Source organism: Xenia sp. Carnegie-2017, unplaced genomic scaffold (assembly GCF_021976095.1).
Source record: "Xenia sp. Carnegie-2017 unplaced genomic scaffold, XeniaSp_v1 HiC_scaffold_25, whole genome shotgun sequence".
Taxonomy (NCBI): domain Eukaryota; kingdom Metazoa; phylum Cnidaria; class Anthozoa; order Malacalcyonacea; family Xeniidae; genus Xenia; species Xenia sp. Carnegie-2017.
This window is the reverse complement of record NW_025813488.1, coordinates 2696112-2718144: the sequence shown is the minus strand read 5'-3', so window position 1 is coordinate 2718144 and position 22033 is coordinate 2696112. Positions and strand designations below refer to the sequence as shown.

The 22033-nt window shown below is 34.6% G+C and overlaps 2 protein-coding genes across 2 annotated transcripts in view; one reads left to right on the top strand and one right to left on the bottom strand.

Annotated features, from left to right (window-relative positions):
* Positions 1–10491: 10491 nt before the first annotated feature.
* On the top strand, positions 10492–12331 carry LOC124452754 (ubiquitin-conjugating enzyme E2 G2-like). The gene is made up of 7 exons (XM_047003360.1): positions 10492–10662; positions 10783–10818; positions 10924–10969; positions 11053–11171; positions 11464–11604; positions 11933–11970; positions 12071–12331. Exons 1-7 carry the CDS (start codon positions 10620–10622, stop codon positions 12143–12145), a joined length of 498 nt encoding a protein of 165 aa, XP_046859316.1. The 5' UTR covers positions 10492–10619; the 3' UTR covers positions 12146–12331.
* Positions 12332–12777: 446 nt separating this feature from the next.
* LOC124453458 (proteasome activator complex subunit 4-like) overlaps positions 12778–22033 on the bottom strand; it is a 30553-nt gene continuing 21297 nt past the window's right edge. The window contains 14 exon segments of the mRNA XM_047004273.1: positions 12778–13346; positions 14126–14222; positions 14224–14314; positions 14469–14523; positions 16335–16409; positions 17665–17766; positions 19351–19404; positions 20189–20260; positions 20338–20394; positions 20497–20573; positions 20647–20939; positions 21013–21144; positions 21304–21395; positions 21467–21571. Of these exon segments, the coding sequence (XP_046860229.1) occupies positions 13212–13346; positions 14126–14222; positions 14224–14314; positions 14469–14523; positions 16335–16409; positions 17665–17766; positions 19351–19404; positions 20189–20260; positions 20338–20394; positions 20497–20573; positions 20647–20939; positions 21013–21144; positions 21304–21395; positions 21467–21571 (1437 nt within the window). The 3' untranslated portion in view covers positions 12778–13211.

The following is a 22033-nucleotide window of genomic DNA, read 5'->3' as shown; positions in this document are numbered from 1 at the left end:
TAGGCTGAATAAATTTTCATTGTTAATGATTTGCGTAATACCAAAGAACAATTACTAATTATCATTTGTATTTTACGTATACTTAATGATGGGAACATAGTTCTTTTGTTTAGCAACACTACCTATTGTTCTTTTACGATTTTCTTTGATAGATATCCGGTAGTTTGTTTAACTACGAACAATGGATGTTGAACAATCATGTGGAACAAATACATAATAATATGCATATCACCATGCAACTAAGTTGTTATTCTCTTTAAGATTTTGGCACTTATGAAATACGAGGCATCACAATAAGCACTTGTCTTTCGTACAAAGTTTAAGAAGACTACACAGAAGAGCAAGTACAACGTGCTCAAAAGATTTGGGTTTGTGCAAAGCAAAGGAAAGTTGGTGCCTTAACAGGAGTAGACGACGAGTATCGTTAATTTTCTATTCACTCTCTAAAGACATCTTATTTGAGTACCAATGTATTTGAACGTGTTGATCAATAGAAAATGAAGATCGTCAATATCTGTGGATGCAACTGAACAAGAAATGAAAGTTATATTCTAGATGAAACTAGTAGAAAATGATCTCGCTAAAAACAGCTAAAGTCGATGGTCATTTTTGGTGCTTTCTTTGATAGCACAAATCATAAAATTAAAATAAACAAAACTGTAAAGAATTATATAGAATCAAAAGCACTTGCGTAGAAGAAACTGTTAGAGATGCTACAAGCAAAAGCGCAAAAATTTCATGTTTATTTTCACTTTAAACGTTGTTTGAACATCATATAACAGCGTTAAGTTAATTTTTCATATTTCCATCTTTAAACTTGATACTTAATAAGCTATTTAGCCTGTTTCTTACAATGATTAAAAGAAAAAGGTTATATAGGAGTTCCAAAATACATTTGTGTCGAAAACATTTAGCTCAAAAGAAATACCCTCGTCTTCCGTGCACTTGACTGCAGGTTCAAAGTGCATTGGCTAAACTTTTTCGTGAAAATTTATGGAGAAAAATTTGGAAAGAAATTTAAATTACATGATTTTCTTCACATGCCACTATTATCTCTTGTCTTCACATCTTTCCATTTACTCTCTTCATCACTACTCTCTATCATTAACCATCATCAACTATCGTTAAGACTTGCACATTGATATTTGTGGATATGGTTAAGCGTTGCATCTTTCAAGGTAACAGGCAGGCTTCGAACCGGGACGTCTAGCGGAGAAGGCACAGATGGAGGCCACCATACTTTTGCTGCTGATCGATGATGCATAACAAAATTTGGAACTTTTTACATATTTTTTGTCAAGTCACAATACAAGAAACCCAGGATACTTCATGTAAGAAACATAAAACATATACACATATGGTATAAGTCTACATTGCATTATAAAGAAACCCTCTACATTTTATTTTATTCTACTAACAACACGATGAGAAAGTAAATAGATCTTTTTATTTGACTTTTTCTTACCATGAATTTCTATATACAAAAGTGTATTTAGAAATCCATTGTAAGGTATCTCATATTTGACCTTGACTTCTGATCGTCTGCTTACACCACAAACATGATTTACAAATGATCAATGAATTTATGTTGCCCGTTGTTCACTAAATGCACATGATCATTTGTAGCTGTATTTACGAAGCCGGCAGTGTTCGTACTATTTCACCATTTCTAACTTTCAAAAACCATCTTCAAGTTTATAATGATAAGCAATCGTTACCAACACGACTTAACGCTAATAAATAGTGCCAAAATTTTATCCATTTTGATTTTTTATAACGATATCCACACGTTTCCAAGACTTCTCAATGTTTATCATAAGTGCCAAAACTTGAAGCCATTAAAACCTGAATGCTTCGAACTGATAAGATGCTTGACTAGGCGAATAAGATAACGCTTGCTTTATTTGATAGACTGCATAAATTTTTATGTTTAACGACTTGTGTATTACCATAAAACAATGGTCAATTGTCATTTTACGTATATTTAATGAGAAGAGAACACAGTTCTTTTGTTTAGGAACACTACCTATTGTTTTTAGGATTAGTTTTCATTGATTTCATGTAATTTGTTCAAACAATGAATGCAAAAACAAACATGTGGACAATATACATTCATAAAGCACTTGACTTTCGTGCGAAGTTGAACAAGACGATGAAAATGAGACAAATATAACCTGTTCAAAAATATTTTTGGTTGGGCAAAGGCATGCAGCAAAGCAAAGTAAAGTTACTGCCTTAAATTTCTGCTGGCTACAGAAAGACGTGTCATTTGATTGCCGATGTATTCGAACGTTTCACAGAAAATGAAGATTATCGACATCTGTGATTGCAACAGGACAGCAAATGAAATTTATGACGTTGGAGAAACGTTTTAAAAGCATATAAAATACAGTTGAAAATACGTTACTTAAATGTCGATGAAGAGCAATGCACTGGAAGGCAGAGCGAGTGAGCAATCGAAGTACAAAAAAAGGAAACGAGAAATTTGGTTAGTAATTTGAAGACTACTTGGTAATACTGGAGCTGAAAGTTTAGAAAAACCGATCAAAAGCAAGACAAACCATTTATCGTTCATTGTGAAAAATTAGGGTTGTTGATATATGAAGCAGAGGGAGAAACCAAGTAAAATTTGGGAGCAATTCTCTAAAGACAGCCGCATTTTGACTTTTAAAGATTTCACTACAGAGTTGGGGCGACGTCAAGTAGATACTGAGGATAAAAGTGTATCGTGAAATTTACAGTCGAAATGAAGAAACGTAGTCGTACACATGACAATAATTCTCCAGTTTTAAATTTGTGTGATTTGTGAAATATTTACGGAGAAGAAATTTATACCTATGTAAATGTTATGAAGCAAAAGTTATTAAGAAGCGTCGGACTACGCTAAAGCATATCCTTGTGAAATGCTCCTTATATTCAGCTATAAACGTTCGTTGCCTTCAGAAAAGCTGTTGGCTGTCATAAACGACACCAAGCCAGAAATTTACTCCTCAAACTTCAACTTCTTTGAAGTGTTTGTAAGGCGATAAGAAAATTTACAATTGCTTTTTGGGGAAATGCCATTTTGAAACCTGTTACAGATATATCTGGTTTGATATAATTTATGAAAGTATAGGTCCCATGGCTAAAAACTATTGATGCATTGTTGTTGGGTTCGAATAAATTTTTCTTGCTTTCTTTCTAAAATTTACCCTTATAAAGTTCTCATAAAAATCTCAACATTTTATAGATTGATCCTATTATAATTTTTGGCTTATTTCATTGATTATCTCTTTACAGAATACATATTTTTTATTTGCTGTATTAAAATGCATAATAGTAAATACAATAAATTTTCGCTATGTTTCCGTCGATCTGCGTGGTCGAGTGGTTAGATACAGGTTTCACAGGTTGAGGTGTGAGGTTCGAATCCTTCGAGGGTCAGTTGATGTTGGGCATGGTGTGATAGACATTAGACTTGCAACGAACAAAGGCCGTAAGTGTGAGAGTGATGAAGTTGGAACAGTTGAGGATGGTAATGTTGTGCACAAAGTGCGCAATTGGCATTTCTCTTGTTGAATTTTTCGAGAATGGAATGCGACACTTAGAAAAAAAATCGAAAAAAATAGGGGATACCCACAAAATTTTTTGGCTGAAAAAACTAAGTCTTTTGATCAAATTTTCTATGACTCCTAGAAGTTAGGAGTCATATTTTAATAGTCAAGAACCTCAGAGCAAACAGATCGCTAACTCTCTCCTAACCTCAACCTTGCACTCAATCCTCAAGCTACAACCCATACCAGCACCGACACAGGGACGAACCAAGAACCTCGTGCATTGGAGGTCAGTCAAAGCCCGTTGAGCCAGAAGCTCAACAACGAATACTACAAGATTTTGGAAATATTTTACCCTTTTCCTTAATAGAAAGACATATATATATATATATATATATATATATATATATATATATATATATATATATATATATAAATAAATACCAATAACATTTGACTCTGAAGATGACTACCGCTAAGGTTGTCGAAACGTCAGTCAACAACAACAAAAACAGTCTTTCTAGGACTTTATTAACCTGGACGATCATCATTTACAAACAAATGCCAATAACATATCAATTAAACGTTTCAAATAAAACAGCATTTAATAGTAGCCTTCAACACTTATGGCTTTAAAAATGTTTGGCAAATGCCTTCGACGGCATCAATAGTGACGATAGAACTATAAACACAAAAACTTGCTTCGCATTGCTTTAAAGCAATTCATGTTTCTCACATGAAGAAAGAAAGTTAGTAAAACATGAACAATGTCATACACTGTCATGTGCTGAAACATGGCAATGACGTGATGTCCTTAGTCCATATTTCCCATTCAAAGGCGATCGAATAATTTAGGTTCGACTTTATAATATCGACCTTATTTCTTCCAACACATTGAATGAATGACTAAGCAACCAAGAAAATGCTTGCTTTATGAGATATAGGCTGAATAAATTTTCATTGTTAATGATTTGCGTAATACCAAAGAACAATTACTAATTATCATTTGTATTTTACGTATACTTAATGAAGAGAACATAGTTCTTTTGTTTAGCAACACTACCTACTGTTCTTGTAGGATTTTAATTGATAGATATCCGGTAGTTTGTTTAACTACGAACAATGAATATTAAACAATCATGTGGAGCAAATACATAATAATATGCATATCACCATGCACTAAGATGTTATTCTCTTTGAAATACGAGGCGTCATGGTAAGCACTTGTCTTTCGTACAAAGTTTAAGAAGACTACATAGAAGAGCAAGTACAACGTGTTCAAAAGATTTGGGTTTGTGCAAAGCAAAGGAAAGTTGGTGCCTTAACAGGAGTAGACGACGAGTATCGTTAATTTTCTGTTCATTCTCTAAAGACATCTTATTTGAGTACCGATGTATTTGAACGTGTTGATCAATAGAAAATGAAGATCGTCAACATCTGTGAATGCAACTGAACAAGAAATGAAAGTTATATTCTAGATGAAACTAGTAGAAAATGATCTCGCTAAAAACAGCTAAAGTCGATGGTCATTTTTGGTGCTTTCTTTGATAGCACAAATCATAAAATTAAAATAAACAAAACTGTAAAGAATTATATAGAATCAAAAGCACTTGCGTAGAAGAAACTGTTAGAGATGCTACAAGCAAAAGCGCAAAAAATTTCATGTTTATTTTCACTTCAAACGTTGTTTGAACATCATATAACAGCGTTAAGTTAATTTTTTAAATTCCAACTTTAAACATGATACTTAATAAGCTATTTAGCCTGTTTCTTATAATGATTAAAAGAAAAAGGTTATATAGGAGTTCCAAAATACATTTGTGTCGAAAACATTTAGCTCAAAAGAAATACCCTCGTCTTCCGTGCACTTGACTGCAGGTTCAAAGTGCATTGGCTAAATTTTTCGTGAAAATTTATGGAGAAAAATTTGGAAAGAAATTTGAATTACATGATTTTCTTCACATGCCACTATTATCTCTCGTCTTCACATCTTTCCATTTACTCTCTTCATCACTACCCTCTATCATTCACCATCATCAACTATCGTTAAGACTTGCACACTGATATTTGTGGATGTGGTTAAGCGTTGCATCTTTCAAGGTAACGGGCAGGCTTCGAACCGGGACGTCTAGCGGAGAAGGCACAGATGGATGCCACCATACTTTTGCTGCTGGTCGATGATGCATAACAAAATTTGGAACTTTTTACATATTTTTTGTCAAGTCACAATACAAGAAACCCAGGATACTTCATGTAAGAAACATAAAACATATACACATATGGTATAAGTCTACATTGCATTATAAAGAAACCCTCTACATTTTATTTTATTCTACTAACAACACGATGAGAAAGTAAAATATATCTTTTTATTTGACTTTTTCTTACCATGAATTTCTATATACAAAAAAGTGTATTTAGAAATCCATTGTAAGATATCTCACAATTGACCTTCGCATCTGATCGTCTGTTTACACAAAAAACATGATTTACAAATGATCAATGAATTTATGTTGCCCGTTGTCCACTAAACGCACAGGATCATTTGTAGCTACTTTCACGAAGCCGGCAGTGTTCGTACTATTCCACAATTTCTAACTTTCAATAACCATCTTCAAATTCATGATAAACAATCGTTTCCAACACGACTTAACGCTGATAAAAAGTGCCAAAATATTAAGTCACCAACATCTCAATGCTTCAAACTCACAGTTTGTGTATTTGGAAAGCCATGGTAAGATATGTCATAATTGACCTTCGTATCTGATCGTTTGCTTACACCACAAACATGATGTGAACATGATCAAAGAATTTACGTTGCTCGTTGTTCACCAAACGCACGTGACCATATGTAACTTTATATTTATTCCGCCGTAATTGTTTGTAATAATCACCCTTTCTAGCTATGAATAATTATATTCAACTTCATATAGCGACACTCGTTTCCAAAACGTTTCCTCAACGGCAACAATAAATGGCAAAACTTGAAGTAAACAACATCTTAACGCTTATTTGATTTTAAGCAAACAAAATAACGCTTGCTTTATTTGATGGGTTGAATAAATTTTATTGCTTGATGATTTTTGTAATACCATGGAACAATGGTCACTTTCGCTTGCATTTTAAGTATTTAATGAAGGGAGAGCATTGTTCATTTGTTTACTAACACTACCTATTGTTTTTAAGAATAGATTTAATATGTCCGGGAATTTGTTCAAGTACGAATAATAAATGTTGAACAATCATGTGGAACAATATGTATGCACATACATAACACCATTCATAGAGATACAGCAACAAGCTGTCATCGAGAAGTGATCAAAAGTCTACAAAGAAATTTTGCAGTCGAAAGAAAGTAAAGTTGTCGTATACTTCTCCAGTTTTACTTCGGTATGATTTGTAAACTATTTACGCCATTTCTACACAATACGGATAAACGAGCAAGAAGTTAACCTCTGTGACGCGTTATGATGCATTAGATCACGACGAAGCAGCTGACTAAAGTGATGACATCGTTAAGAAGATGCTCCTTACGTTTAGAAAAGTTGTTATTTGTTACAAACGACACCAAGCAAGAAGTTTACTGTCTTCATTCTTCAAGTTTTTTGAAATATTCTTAAGACGATCAGAATTATTACAATTGCTATTTGGGAAAGTTTAAATTTAAGTGTACATAAACAAAAATTGGTTGCAAAAGCTAACTGCTGTTATGAAATGTTCCACCAAATTCGTTAAATGCTTCGGATACTGCAGAATGAGAAAAGATCCCATAGCTAGAAACTGTTAATACAAACTTCACCAAAAACAATTATTTCTTGAAACTAAATGTTCTTCAGAATGTTTATACTGGTTTTATTAGCTACTGAAAACACACTATCCTAAATACAATAAATTTTCGCTATGTCTTCGTCGATCTGCGTGGTCGAGTGGTTGTGAGACAGGTTTCACAGGTTGAGGTGTGAGGTTCGAATCCTTCGAGGGTCAGTTGATGTTGGGCATGGTGTGATAGACACTAGACTTGCAACGAACAAAGGCCGTAAGTGTGAGAGTGATGAAGTCGGAACAGTTGAGGATGGTAATGTTGTGCACAAAGTGCGCAATTGGCATTTCTCTTGTTGAATTTTTCGAGAATGGAATGCGACACTTAGAAAAAAAATCGAAAAAAATTAGGGATACCCACAAAATTTTTTGGCCGAAAAAAACTAAGTCTTTTGATCAAATTTTTCTATGACTCCCTAGAAGTTAGGGAGTCATATTTTTAATAGTCAAGAACCTCAGAGCAAACAGATCGCTCTTTAACTCTCTCCTAACCTCAACCTTGCACTCAATCCTCAAGCTACAACCCATACCAGCACCGACACAGGGACGAACCAAGAACCTCGTGCATTGGAGGTCAGTCAAAGCCCGTTGAGCCAGAAGCTCAACAACGAATACTAACAGTTTTTGGGCATATTTTACCTTTTTCTTAATGGAAAGAGATATAAAACAACCAACAACATTGAAATCATACCCTTTATTACTTATGGCTTTCAGTTAAAACATGTTTGGAAAATGCCTTCTACGGCATTGAGATAACGACAGAACTTTAATTTTCCACCAACAGCAAAGGAAGCAATGGGAACTTTCCTCCCAAAATCAAAATCAAAATGATTGATTGCAGTGTTGGCCGACTAAATCGCTGTCATTGATTGACCATGAGTTTTAAAATACATGTGTAATTGTGAAAGTAATTGAATTTCCTCGCACGGTCATAATTTGCAGAAACTTGCGCCTAATTTTAATAAAGAAGACGCAAGGAAAAGATATTTGCAGGTCTACAGCTTGGGAGCTCTTTGGATCTTGATTAAGTGGGGTGGAGTAAATTGTGAGGTTGTGCAGAATTGACTAAGTTCCATGCTGTGATTGTTTCCTGGTCCATTTTTCTTGATCACAAAAACAATGAATAGGTTAATTGTGGCAGAGATGGCTGTAAGAAATCACAGATGCTGTGAAGCTCATTTTTTTTCATTATAAAATATATTCCGGAAAAACCAATTGCAGTTGGGGCTTGAACTCGAGGAGAAATGCAACCTCAACAACAGATTTTTTCTGAGCCTAACATTTCCAATGGTAATAAATTACAGATATTCCATTAACCTTATTTCTTCACGCGTTTTAATAAGAAACCATTATCTGGTACAAATCATATCATGTATAACTTGAATATGAAGACAAAGTTGAGAGACCTCACATGGTTGCCGCAGACTACATACATGGTTAAGTTGTGGAAAAATCATAATTAAACCCACTCCTTTAACGAAAATTACAGAGACAAACAGAGACTTGAGCTCAATCAATGGCATTTTCAAATGAACGAGTAAAAAATCAACAACATGAAACAAATATGGCTCAAAAATTGCCCCTCTCACTTTAAACCCTTGCTTTATAGAAGATACGTTGATGATTGTTTTCTCTTTTTTCGTACTGCTGACGATGTACAACCTTTTCTTACCTATTTAAACCACAAACACCCCGATATTAAGTTTACGAGTGAAATGGAACACAATGGAAAACTTCCATTTCTTGACATCACTATTCATCGCTCTAATGGAAAGTTCTTCACGTCCATATACAGAAAACCTACGTTCACTGGTCTTTTACTAATTTCCACAGCTTCATCCCACTAACATATAAACGCAGTTTAATATTATGTTTAGTTCATAGCCTTTTTAATATTTGATACACTTATGAAAACTTCCATACTGAAATCGAAAAAGCACGCAGATTATTTATTTCCAATTAATTTCCCTGTCACATATTTGATCCCTGTGTAAAAATGTTTCTTGACAAAGTCTTTCAACCAAGCCACCTGTTCATACCGTATCCAAGAAAATACTGTATTTTGGCCTTCCATTTACTGGTTTACACTCATCCCAAATCCAAACACAGATAAATCGCCTTTGTTGTGCCGCTTTCCCACACTGTGAAATACGATTCTTCTTTCGATCCACCAAACGCCTCTCCAGCCTGTTTTCTTTCAAGGACAAAGTGCCCACAACTCTGAAATCGAATGTTGTCTATTCTGTCAAGTGTCGATAATGCTCTGCATCGTACGTGGGTCAAACCACCTGCCACCTCCACACTCGAATTTCAGAGCATTTGGGCATCACCCCTTTGACTGGTAAACCTTCTAAACATCCCAGTCATTCCTCCATACCATCACACCTTAAATCCACAGGACACACCGCCACCTTCGAGGATTTTAAAATACTTTCTTCATGCTCAGACTTGCAAGAGCTTCTTATTCACAAATGCCTCTTAATCAACAAAATGAAACCATCTCTTGACGTCCAAGGAAACTCCATTGTCCTTCAGTTGCTTTAATCTAATTTCGTCCGTCCTCATGTCTGTATACTTTATGATTGTTTGTTTTTGTTTCTTTCGTGATTTCTACTTATCCCACGTCATACCATCTTATCCCATATTTACTATGTTTTCATCCCACCATGTAATTTAATATTATGTAAATAGTTATTATTTATATATCCCTCTATACTTGTAATTTAATACTGTCCGATGATGTCTTGAGAGTCAAGACGAAACGTTATGCTTCTAAATAAATATTTCTTTTTATATGTTATTTTTGTATTAAATGGCTCTTTTAAAAGCACTTTGCTGGGCTTTGATATTTATATTAAGAATTTGCTTTCCGCCGGTATATCCCTGGTCACAACATGAAACAAAATTGTGAAAGGATCTTACTGTAACCAGTCAAAAACAATCCTGAATTATTTTGAATGTTTATTTTCAAAACATTCCGAAACCCGACTGCTTCGCGAGAATGAGAAAAAAAGGTCAATCTGTAAATATTAGGCAGCTGCCTCGCTTTCTCGCTCCAGGCTTGTTTGCTCGGCAGCAATAGGGGTCCATAAGGGGTAATAATGAACAAGGAAGATCCACCAATGATCATAGAGGTGGCGGGTGGCCACAAGGGTTGTTTACGTTTTCACTTTTGAAAGTAGATTTTCAATAGAAAGAATTCAATGAAAAACTTTGCTTTCAAATCATGATCTGATATTCATATCTTTTAACGAAAGGTGCGTGAACATGGCCGGAGCCGCTCTCAAACGCCTAATGGCAGAGTATAAACGTACGTTCGATATATTTGTTGTAAACTGCAAATCTTTCTCATTGTGCTGCTGAACATCGTCAATAGGATCAAATCAGATGTTGACGAGTCTTGATATTATATATGCTTTTTTTATTTTAGAATTGACTTTAAATCCACCGGAAGGCATAATTGCAGGTACAGTTTCTATGAAGCATTGACATGCAAAAAATTATGTGTCGAGTCATCACTCTCACATTTGAAACTTTGTACATAGTTTATGTAATTCCATCGACTATTTAGGACCGGTTAGCGAAGAGAATTTCTTCGAATGGGAAGCCTTGATTATGTAAGTCCTGAAAATCTCAACTCACCTCTAATTAACAGTACCTTTTATCGAAAATTGTTCTCCTTTCGTGAATTTCTCTGCAGGGGACCTGTAGGAACACCCTTTGAAGATGGAGTATTTACAGCAAAAATGACCTTTCCAACCGACTATCCACTTAGTCCACCTAAAATGAAGTTTACATCAGACATGTTTCATCCAAATGGTAAGTCATTTTTGTTAAAAGTTCTGGCAATGTAAATGCTTATTCAAAGCTTATTCACACTCTGTGATAGGGGGTTCAAAATCACTACATTATCAAAAGACTGAAATTTCACTCAACTGATTCCTTGATATGAAATATCTATGAGACAATCTTGCCATAGATGAAGAAACGACTTTACCAGGAAGTAGGCAGAGTGTGGTTTTCATGTTGAACTCAATGAGTGCGAGCAGCTTTTGGAATACGGAGATAAAACTCTCTAAAGGTCTGAAGAATGAAATACTTGCTTTCATAGTTTACCCTGATGGCAGAGTCTGCATCTCCATACTTCATGCACCTGGTGATGATCCTATGGGTTACGAAACAAGTGCAGAAAGATGGAGTCCTGTACAATCCGTGGAGAAGATTCTATTATCTGTTGTGAGCATGTTAGCAGGTGAAAAATTGCTTCAAAGAAAAATTCCCCCTTCCTGCTTTCATTGGAAACTGAAGTTTCAAGGAACTAAGTTTTGGATGTAAAATCTGAACTATTGCTTGTTGAGTATTGATGATCGAACATTTTATTTAATTTTGCTATTTTGCTTTTCTATGTTCTAAACCCAGTAAAATTTCTCATCCGTAACATCCAACAATTAAACTTTATCTTGGATATGGTCTTCTTAGGATTCTTTGCAGGATTTTTCTCAAGGATAAAGTTTTGTTGGAAAACTTACAAATAAATAAACATTTTATCTTACTCCATTGTTCTTTTAAAACTCATATAGAGCCAAATGATGAAAGTGGGGCAAACGTTGATGCTTCGGTATTAAAATTTATGTCACTCAAACCATTATAGAAATGCATGTCTTTTATGTTATGTATTGTTTTTTCATCTCAACTTGTAAATATTTGTTTTCATTTAGAAAGTATGGCGTGAAAACCGTGAAGAATTTAATAATATTGCAAGAAATCTTGTGAAGAAAAGTCTGAACTTGTAGAAAAGAGCATTTTGTAAATGATATTGTGAATATATATAGTTGTGACTTACAAAAATATAGAATATATTTTTGTTGAAATAAGCAAAGTAATGCCATTGCTATATTGTATCACTCCCATTTGCTTATTTGTAATGCCACACCTGAACAAACTACATAATTCAAGAATTAAATTATTTCCACAACATACACTGCCTCATCAAATTCACTAAAACCTTTCTAAGCTGACAATTTCCTCGTCACCATAAACATTTAATGCAAAATAAGATTTAATTCCTGATAACCGAATATCAGCTCCCGGATTCCAGATCTTAGTATGTGGAACCTGGATTCCTTTTCATGGATTTTGGATCAAAATGTTTCATTCAAGATTCCAGCTAGAGGATCATGGATTAGATTTTGTGAATTAGAAATTCACACAATATACATCTCTGCTTAAGATTAATGTCTCCTGCTGTTTGGTTTCCCCAATCCATCATCTCAACTGTGTATCCCAGCTTTTGGATATCAGATTACAACTCACGAAATCCCAAAATATGATTTTGAAAACCAGCTTTCAGAATTCTATGCCACATTGAACATAAAAACTTCAATTACATTTATTTGTGTCAGACTCGATATTTAATTAGCTTTTGTTTGCAAATGCCAATCACTTTATTGGATTTCAGAAATCTAAATGAAATGTGGGTGCAGAAGACTTAAAAAAGTGTTCATTTTTTACTTTGCGTGCATTTTTTTTTATGTCAAAAAATTGTGAAAATTGCCAGTTCATTTCCTTTTTATACATAAAATACGTTCTTTTGACACATGAACGCACTTAGCTATGTGCAGAGAGACCATTTTACCTGAAAATAATTTGTCTTTGGCTGTGTACCATTGTACAACATTGCAAGTTCATCACTTTCATGTGCAGTGTGATTTTTCCATTATGTAAAAAATATTCCCTCCTTCTTGAGGTTTGAAATGCAAGCAACGATTTTGGTCGTTTTACCATGAGCCATAAAGCTCCATTTACCTTCATCTATGATATCGCCGTAGTTGTCGTTCTTATTCAACCTTCACGAAAGCTTCAAGCATAATAACATGGCGACACCAGTAAATCTGTAAATATCAAAAGTTGTTCCTCGCTGAATTGTTGTTTGTGTGCCGTCCAATTATCGTGATGAGTTCGTCGAAAGTCAGACAATACTTTCTTTACAGTTGCCTGCAACAAAGTAAAACAATACTTCTTCTTTTACAATTGCTTTTTAGAAGTCTAAATCAAAGCCAAAGTCGGGAAGAACTTCAGTCTTCAGACTCCAACAAAGTCGTTTCTTCTAACAGACTCGGACACAGTCTCCTGTAACAGACTCGGACAACAGTTGACTGCAACAACAGTTGCCTATGACAGATTCAGACAACGCTTAAACAGTCCTGTATTGCGTCTTGTATTGATTCATATTTTGCAATCTAAAGATGTCATGTATATTCAGAATTCGCTCTTTACTTTAGTTTTCTGCTTCAAAGTAGTCGCGTGGTTAAGTCGATAATTATTAATGATAAATGTTCTGCGGTATTAAGTTCCTTCGAAATCAATTGTTTTATGTCCCTTGAATCCTGACAATAATCAGACAATAGTTGCATACAACACAAATGTTTGTGACTGTTCGCAAATTTTCTACAGTCTTCCAAAACTCGATTAGTCGATTTAACACTAATTTGCAAATCATAACGTCAAGAAATCGTACATATTGCAAGTAAGTTTATGACACTTTGAGACAAACGTTTCTGGGGGAATTTTCACTGACAATAGTGAACAAGAAGTATAGTGTATACTGGAATGTTTTATGAATGTCCACAAATATATCACTCACGTCAAAAATACTTCAGCGCGGTGAAAACATGTCATACCATACCAAAAACGTTATAACACTGTCGAAGCCAACCAAAAATGAATTATAGATACAAAAGAAAAATTGGTTAGGATTAGGATTATCAACATACCTGGATAGGATTAGGATCATGTAAATGTTTCCCTATCTCCACCAACATTTGTGGCATCCAATCTGGAACGTCGTAAGGGAAGGCTTTCACACAACTAGAGACCAAGAACGCCTGCATGTCGTAGAACATACGGTGATGACATATCTACTGATGACGTATCTACTGATGACGTATCTACTGATGACGTATCTACAATATGAGTAATAAGCGTATTGAATTTTCGATTGACATGACATTTACGTCGTGCCCAACTCAACAGCATATCAACATTCCTCAGTACACAAGAAACATGACCAAAAGCAATTGAAAAAAGATGACAATCTCACCCGCTTGGCTAATCTCTATGTTTCGCTTTCTTTCTTCGGCAGTTTCGTGGCCGCCAGTTCGGCAAATTTTTTCTAAAGATGGAACGAACATATTGCACAAATAATACATGACGATATAAGAAATAAAAGATGTTCACTGTATTTGGGAGAGCTCGAGAGAAGAACAGTGCAAGCCCAAGATCGAAGATCGAGAGTTCTTACAAAATGTCTCTGAGGTTTACATAAGCCAGTGCAAACACGAAAAACATCTTTATTTCTTTTAAACTCAGCTATAGATCTATCGGAACATGCATTTTATAAAAAACAACAAAAACCCCAAACAATTGCAAACTCAGCTTTAGACCAATCGGTAGATACTTTATCTAACCCTTTCAGAAGTGCATCATTATGTAGTTTTAAAGAAACACACGTAATACCTTCCTACGCGAGACCTAAGTATAGCTAAAGTGCTCTAAGTATAACTAAGGTGGTCTAGGTATAGCTAAGGTAGTTTAAGTATAGCTAAGGAGGTGTAAGTATAGCTAAGGTAGTTTAAGTATAGCTAAGGTGGTGTAAGTATAGCTAAGGTGGTGTAAGTATAGCTAAGGTAGTGTAAGTATAGCTAAGGTGGTGTAAGTATAGCTAAGGTAGTGTAAGTATTGCTAAGGTGGTGTAAGTATAGCTAAGGTGGTGTAGGCAGTGAAAGTATAGCTAAGGTGGTGTAAGTATAGCTAAGGTAGTGTAAGTATAGCTAAGGTGGTGTAAGTATAGCTAAGGTGTGTAAGTATGGCTAAGGTGGTGTTATCTAAGTATATAGCTAATATCTAAGGTGGTGTAAGTAGCTAAGGTGGTGTAAGTAGCTAAGGTAGTGTAAGTATGCTAAGGTGGTGTATAAGGTAGTGTAAGTATAGCTAAGGTGTGGTAAGTAGCTAAAGGTGTAAGTGAGTATAGCTGTGTAAGTATAGCTAAGTATAGCTAAGGTAGTGTATTGCTAAGTGGTGTAAGTATAGCTAAGGTGGTGTAAGTATGCTAAGTATAGCTAAGGTGGTGTAAGTATAGCTAAGGTATGTAAGTATTGCTAAAGTGTATAGCTAAGGTGGTGTAAGTATTGCTAAGATAGTGAAAGTATAGCTAAGGTGGTGTAAGTATAGCTAAGGTGTAAGTATAGCTAAAGGTGTATAGCTAAGGTAGTGTAAGTATAATATAGCTAAGGTAGTGTAAGTATAGCTAAGGTAGTGTAAGTATAGCTAAGGTGGTGTAAGTATAGCTAAGGTGGTGTAAGTATAGCTAAGGTAGTGTAAGTATAGCTAAGGTGGTGTAAGTATAGCTAAGTAGTGGTATAGAGTGTATAGCTAAGGTAGTGTAAGTATAGCTAAGGTGGTGTAAGTATAGCTAAGTAAAGCTAAAGTGTAAGTATAGAAGGTGATGTGTATCTAAGGTAAATATGGCTAAGCAGCAGTATTAAGATCATAAAGTGTAAATATAAATATAAGTATGCTAATGTTTCATAGCAATGTAAATAAAAGTGAATAGTAATGTAAGTATCAAAGTGAAAGTATAAGGTAGTGTAAGTATAGCTAAGGTGATAAATAGCTGGTTTAAGTATAGCTAAGGTAGTAAAGTATAGCTAAGGTGATCTAAGTATAGCTAATATGTAAGTATAGCTAAGATAGTGTAAGTACTAATGTAGGTAGTGTAAGTATAGCTAAGGTGGTGTAAGTATAGCTAAGGTAGTATAAGTATAGCTAAGGTGGTCTAAGTATAGTTAAGTATGAGTAAGATTGCGTAGGAAGGTATTACGGGTCAAGATAAAGTAACTATCGCCAATCAGCACACGGGTTTTATTGTTGAAATTTTATAATAGACAATGCTCATGTTTCAAGTCATATTGAACAAAAACATACCTGTAAATCTTTATCAACTCGAAAAAATCCGTAATGAATCAATCCGCTCAAAGTTTGACTGGCGCTTTCACGTACCTAAATAAATAACACATTGTCACATAAATAACACAATGTCACATAAATAACACAATGTCACATAAATAACACATTGTCACATAAATAACACGTTGTCACATAAATAACACATTGTCACATAAATAACACATCGTCACATAAATAACACATTGTCACATAAATAACACATCGTCACATAAATAACACATCGTCACATAAATAACACATTGTCACATAAATAACACATTGTCACATAAATAACACATCGTCACATAAATAACACATTGTCACATAAATAACACATCGTCACACGAATAACACATTGTAAAAAGACATTTCTTATGGTTGCACTTCATTCAATACTTTAGAAATCGTACCATACAGTGTACACGCTCGAACAAAACCAGAATTTCGCTGAAGAGTCATCACGATGTTTAATAAATTTATCGAAAACAAATTCGTATTAAGCGAATGGTTTGAAACCGGGAGAAACGTCTAATGTTTGTAGATGTAGATCGTCCTTGTTCGTGCAACTTTATCAACTTAAGATAAAGATGTCGTAAGGTCATTTTAACACAAAAATCAACATTTCTTCTCAGACATGCGCAGACCTGAACGATCTACATTTACAAACATGTAACGATACTCCCGGGTTCAAACCATTTACTTTATTAAGATAAAGATGTCGTAAGGTCATTTTAACACTAACATCAACATTTCTTCTCAGACATGCGCAGACCTGAACGATCAACATTTACAAACATGTAACGATACTCCCGGTTTAAACCATTTACTTTATTAAGATAAAGATGTCGTAAGGTCATTTTAACACTAACATCAACATTTTTCACAGACCTGCACAAACCTGGACGATCTACATTTACAAACATGTAACGATACTCCCGGGTTTAAACCATTTACTTTATTAAGATAAAGATGTCGTAAGGTCATTTTAACACTAACATCAACATTTCTTCTCAGACATGCGCAGACCTGAACGATCAACATTTACAAACATGTAACGATACTCCCGGGTTCAAACCATTTACTTTATCAAGATAAAGATGTCGTAAGGTCATTTTAACACTAACATCAACATTTCTTCACAGGCATGCACAAACCTGAACGATCAACATTTACAAACATGAAATCATTAATGCCTCGGTCTGGCTTTCAATCATACAAACTAATAACGACCAAAAAGAAAATATAAAAACCTAGGGAGAAAGGAAAGTGTTAAAAATTACATGAATTGATATATACGTAAGAAGCAAACCTCGAGTTGTCGATCCGTGAGCAAATTTAAGACGATGTTCCGAATGCAAGTCACGTGATTTGAATCGTCAATCACCATGAAGAAGTTACCACAAACTAAACCCTTTAAAACGAAATATTCGATGATTACATGTAATGCTTACCAAACATAACATGTCAAATATATGAACGACGAATGACGATCAATGCTGTTGTATCTGTAAGTTAACTGAAGAACAACTGTTTAAAGATTGGAGGAAAAGACTGTAAAAGTTAACTGAAAGAAAACATTTCAAAGGTTGGAGGAAGAGACTGTACGTTCACTGAAGAACAACTGTTTAAAGGTTGGAGAAAAAGACTGTAAGTTAACTGAAAGAAAACATTTCAAAAGGTTGGAGAAAAGAATGTAAGTTAACTGAAAGAAAACATTTCAAAGGTTGGAGAAAAAGACTGTAAGTTAAATGAAAGAAAACATTTCAAAGGTTGTGTAAGTTAACTGAATTTCATAGGTTAAGTTAACTGAAAGAAAACATTTCATAGGTTGGAAAAGAATGTAAGTTAACTGAAAGAAAACATTTCAAAGGTTGGAGGAAAAGAATGTAAGTTAACTGAAAGAAAACATTTCAAAAGTTGGAGGAAAAGAATGTAAGTTAACTGAAAAAACATTTCAAAAGTTGGAGGAAAGAATGTAAGTTAACTGAAAACATTTAAAGGTTGGAAGAATGTAAGTTAACTGAAAGAAAACATTTTAAAATGGAAAAGAATGTAAGTTAACTGAAAGAAAACATTTTAAAGGTTGGAGGAAAAGAATGTAAGTTAACTGAAAGAAAACATTTTAAAGGTTAGTTAAATATTTTAAAGGTTGAGGAAAAGAATGACTGAAAGAAAACATTTTAAAGGTTGGAGAAAAAGAATGTAAGTTAAATGAAAGAAAACATTTTAAAGGTTGGAGGAAAAGAATGTAAGTTAACTGAAAGAAAACATTTTAAAGGTTGGATAAAAAGAATGTAAGTTAAATGAAAGAAAACATTTTAAAGGTTGGAGTTAAATGAAAGAAACATTTTAAAGGTTGGAGAAAAGAATGTAAGTTAACTGAAAGAAAAACATTTTAAAGGTTGGAGTTAAATGAAAGAAAACATTTTAAAGGTTAAGTTAAATGAAAGAAAACATTTTAAAGGTTGGAGGAAAAGAATGTAAGTTAACTGAAAGAAAACATTTCAAAAGTTGGAGGAATTAACTGAAAGAAAACATTTTAAAGGTTTGAAGGTTGGAGGAAAAGAATGTAAGTTAACTGAAAGAAAACATTTTAAAGGTTTGAGGAAAAGAATGTAAGTTAACTGAAAGAAAACATTTCAAAAGTTGGAGGAAAAGAATGTAAGTTAACTGAAAGAAAACATTTCAAAAGGTGGAAGAAAAGAATGTAAGTTAACTGAAAGAAAACATTTTAAAGGTTTGAGGAAAAGAATGTAAGTTAACTGAAAGAAAACATTTCAAAAGTTGGAGGAAAAGAATGTAAGTTAACTGAAAGAAAACATTTTAAAGGTTTGAGGAAAAGAATGTAAGTTAAATGAAAGAAAAAATTTCAAAGGTTGGAGGAAGAGACTGTACGTTCACTGAAGAACAACTGTTTAAAGGTTGGAGGAAAAGACTGTAAGTTAACTGAAAGAAAACATTTCAAAGTTTGAAGGAAAAGAATGTACAAAGTTACCTGAAGAAATGTGAGAATCGTCTTCCTAGAATGCCAAGATGGACTTTCGGCAATCTATATAAAATATGTATCATTTTAAAATTTGTAAACGTTGCCCGCCGAGCACACCAGCTTGTAGAGAAAAAAGCATTTGCCAAATATAAATTTTCACTCACAATACGTTCAGAATACGCATATAATCAGACTTAAAAAAAAGTACAATTGTACATATATAAATGTCGAACAATAAATTTAATTCGCGACAAAATAAAATCTTATATCTTATACAAGATAAGGTTGACGAAAATCGATCGTTCATCACTTCACATTTTCTTACAAAAGTTAACAACGAAGGATCAAATTTACAAAAGTGTTCCTTCGTACTCACAACTAATAATTGAATCAACTGATTTTCATTTCATCACTACAAAAATTCGTTATCATCGCTTCACATCAAAAATAGATATGCTAAACATGTATACGACAGTGACCAAAAACAATGCGTCTTCATAATTTTCTAGCCTTTATTTAAAGATCCTTTCTTCATAGCAGATTTTTAACCATAAAAATGCTAAAAAAACTGGGGCAGGTTGCACGAAGCTTGGATAGCGTAATCTATTGGATAGCAACTTTTTTTAAGCTTTTATAAAACCTTTTAAAAAGCAAGAAGTCTAAGGTTCGAACTGAATAATCACTGAAAGAAAATATTGTTTCGAACACTACGAAATTTCTTTGTCGTAAGAACAACATAAACACCTTTTTTACAAGTTTGAAGATTTTTGCTATCCAGTAGATAACGCTATCCGGGCTTTCGTGCAACCGGCCCCTGATGTTTTAACAGCGCTGGTTAAGATCATACCTTAGTGATGGTGCTGACAGCTTTAGAAAGAGCTTCGGGCGAAAGGAGACAATACGAAAGATTCGACAAAACCTGGTGAAGAAAAACGATGATGTAAACTTAAATGAAAATTATCATCAACAATCAATAGAAGACAGCGTGACAATTACATTGGAACAAAGATCCTGTAACTCCTGATCATCCTCTTGTGACTCCAGTGGAACAATCTAAGATAAAATTCTTTACAGCGTTTCTATCACATAAACAAGAGCATCTCTTTACTGAACTGAAACGTTCACTATGGCGACGGTGTACTCACGACGCCTTACCAGAGGAAGCAGTTCAAACAACTCGCTTGGACAAGAATCCAAACTTCGCATCGAATTCGACCACAGCCAGTTCAAGACTATTGAAAAAATGTTCACAAACGATGAGCACAACATAGCAAAGTGCCATCACTGCTTGTGCGCTAGGCTTACCAGTTTTGCTCAATTTAATGGCGGACTTTCGTTTTTCTCCTCCCTCCTCAGAATCCTCCATTGAAACCATTTCAATGTCCGCCGTCAAATCATCACATTCTTCGTCGTCGACTTTTTCCTTAGGTGTCATGACAACATCTGATGTCACGTGACCTTCATTTTGTAACAGGTTAACATCCTTAAGGTTCGGAAGTTGAGACATAGCGGCCTTGATGAAGTCGACCACGTGAGGGGAACGTGATGGTGTACCACGTGCCAACTTTACGTCACACATCAGGATGTTACAAGTGACGCTGAAAAATATGAAGGACAAAAGCTAAAACAGCGGGAATAAAGATCTCTGCTCGTAAACGTTCTTCGTTTTACCTTCCAAGTCTGTCTCTAACGTCTTTATAAGCATGTCCAAGTTTTGGCTCGATGTACTTCAGTAGATCATGAAGTAATTCTGCCACTCGCCATTCCTGCTGAGCCAGCGCTCCTTGCAGTACGTACAAACGACTAAAAAGTTACGTCAAAGTGGTAACTCAATAACTACGAGGATCACGCGGGGAGGGTTTGAGGATCCATTCAGTGTTAAAGAGTCAATAGATTTTCAAGTCGAGGGAAGAAAATCAAAAAAGACAAACGTCAGATGAGATTGTTTACACCTTGACCTACCTGCTATCAGCAAATGCTCCGCCTCTACCATTAAGAGGATCGTCCATTAATAAATCAAGAAGACGATGTATACGTCTGGGATCTCTACTTTCCTGAAGGAAACGTCACAATTATAAATATATATAGATAACTGTTGAGTGTTGGCATGCAAACGTTAGCTTACAGCTGCCGTCGCTAAACTGGTCCCCCAGTCTCGTAATGTTTCCACGGTGATGCTATCCAAAGCTTTCTTAATGACAGGAATAATGAAATTCCACAGCGATTCAAGCTATATGAAGATTAATTGAGAAGTAAGAAAAAGATGAGAGTGATAACAGTGTGGTTGATGGGATACAGTGAAAACAGAATGGTTGTTGAGATACAATGTACGACACAATGGTTGATGGTATACATTGATAACAGAATGGTTGTTGAGATACAATGTACGACACAATGGTTGATGGGATACAGTGATAACAGAATGGTTGTTGAGATACAATGTACGACACAATGGTTGATGGGATACATTGATAACAGAATGGTTGTTGAGATACAATGTACGACACAATGGTTGATGGGATACATTGATAACAGAATGGTTGTTGAGATACAATGTAAGACACAATGGTTGATGGGATACATTGATAACAGAATGGTTGTTGAGATACAATGTACGACACAATGGTTGATGGATACATTGATAACAGAATGGTTGTTGAGATACAATGTAAGACACAATGGTTGATGGATA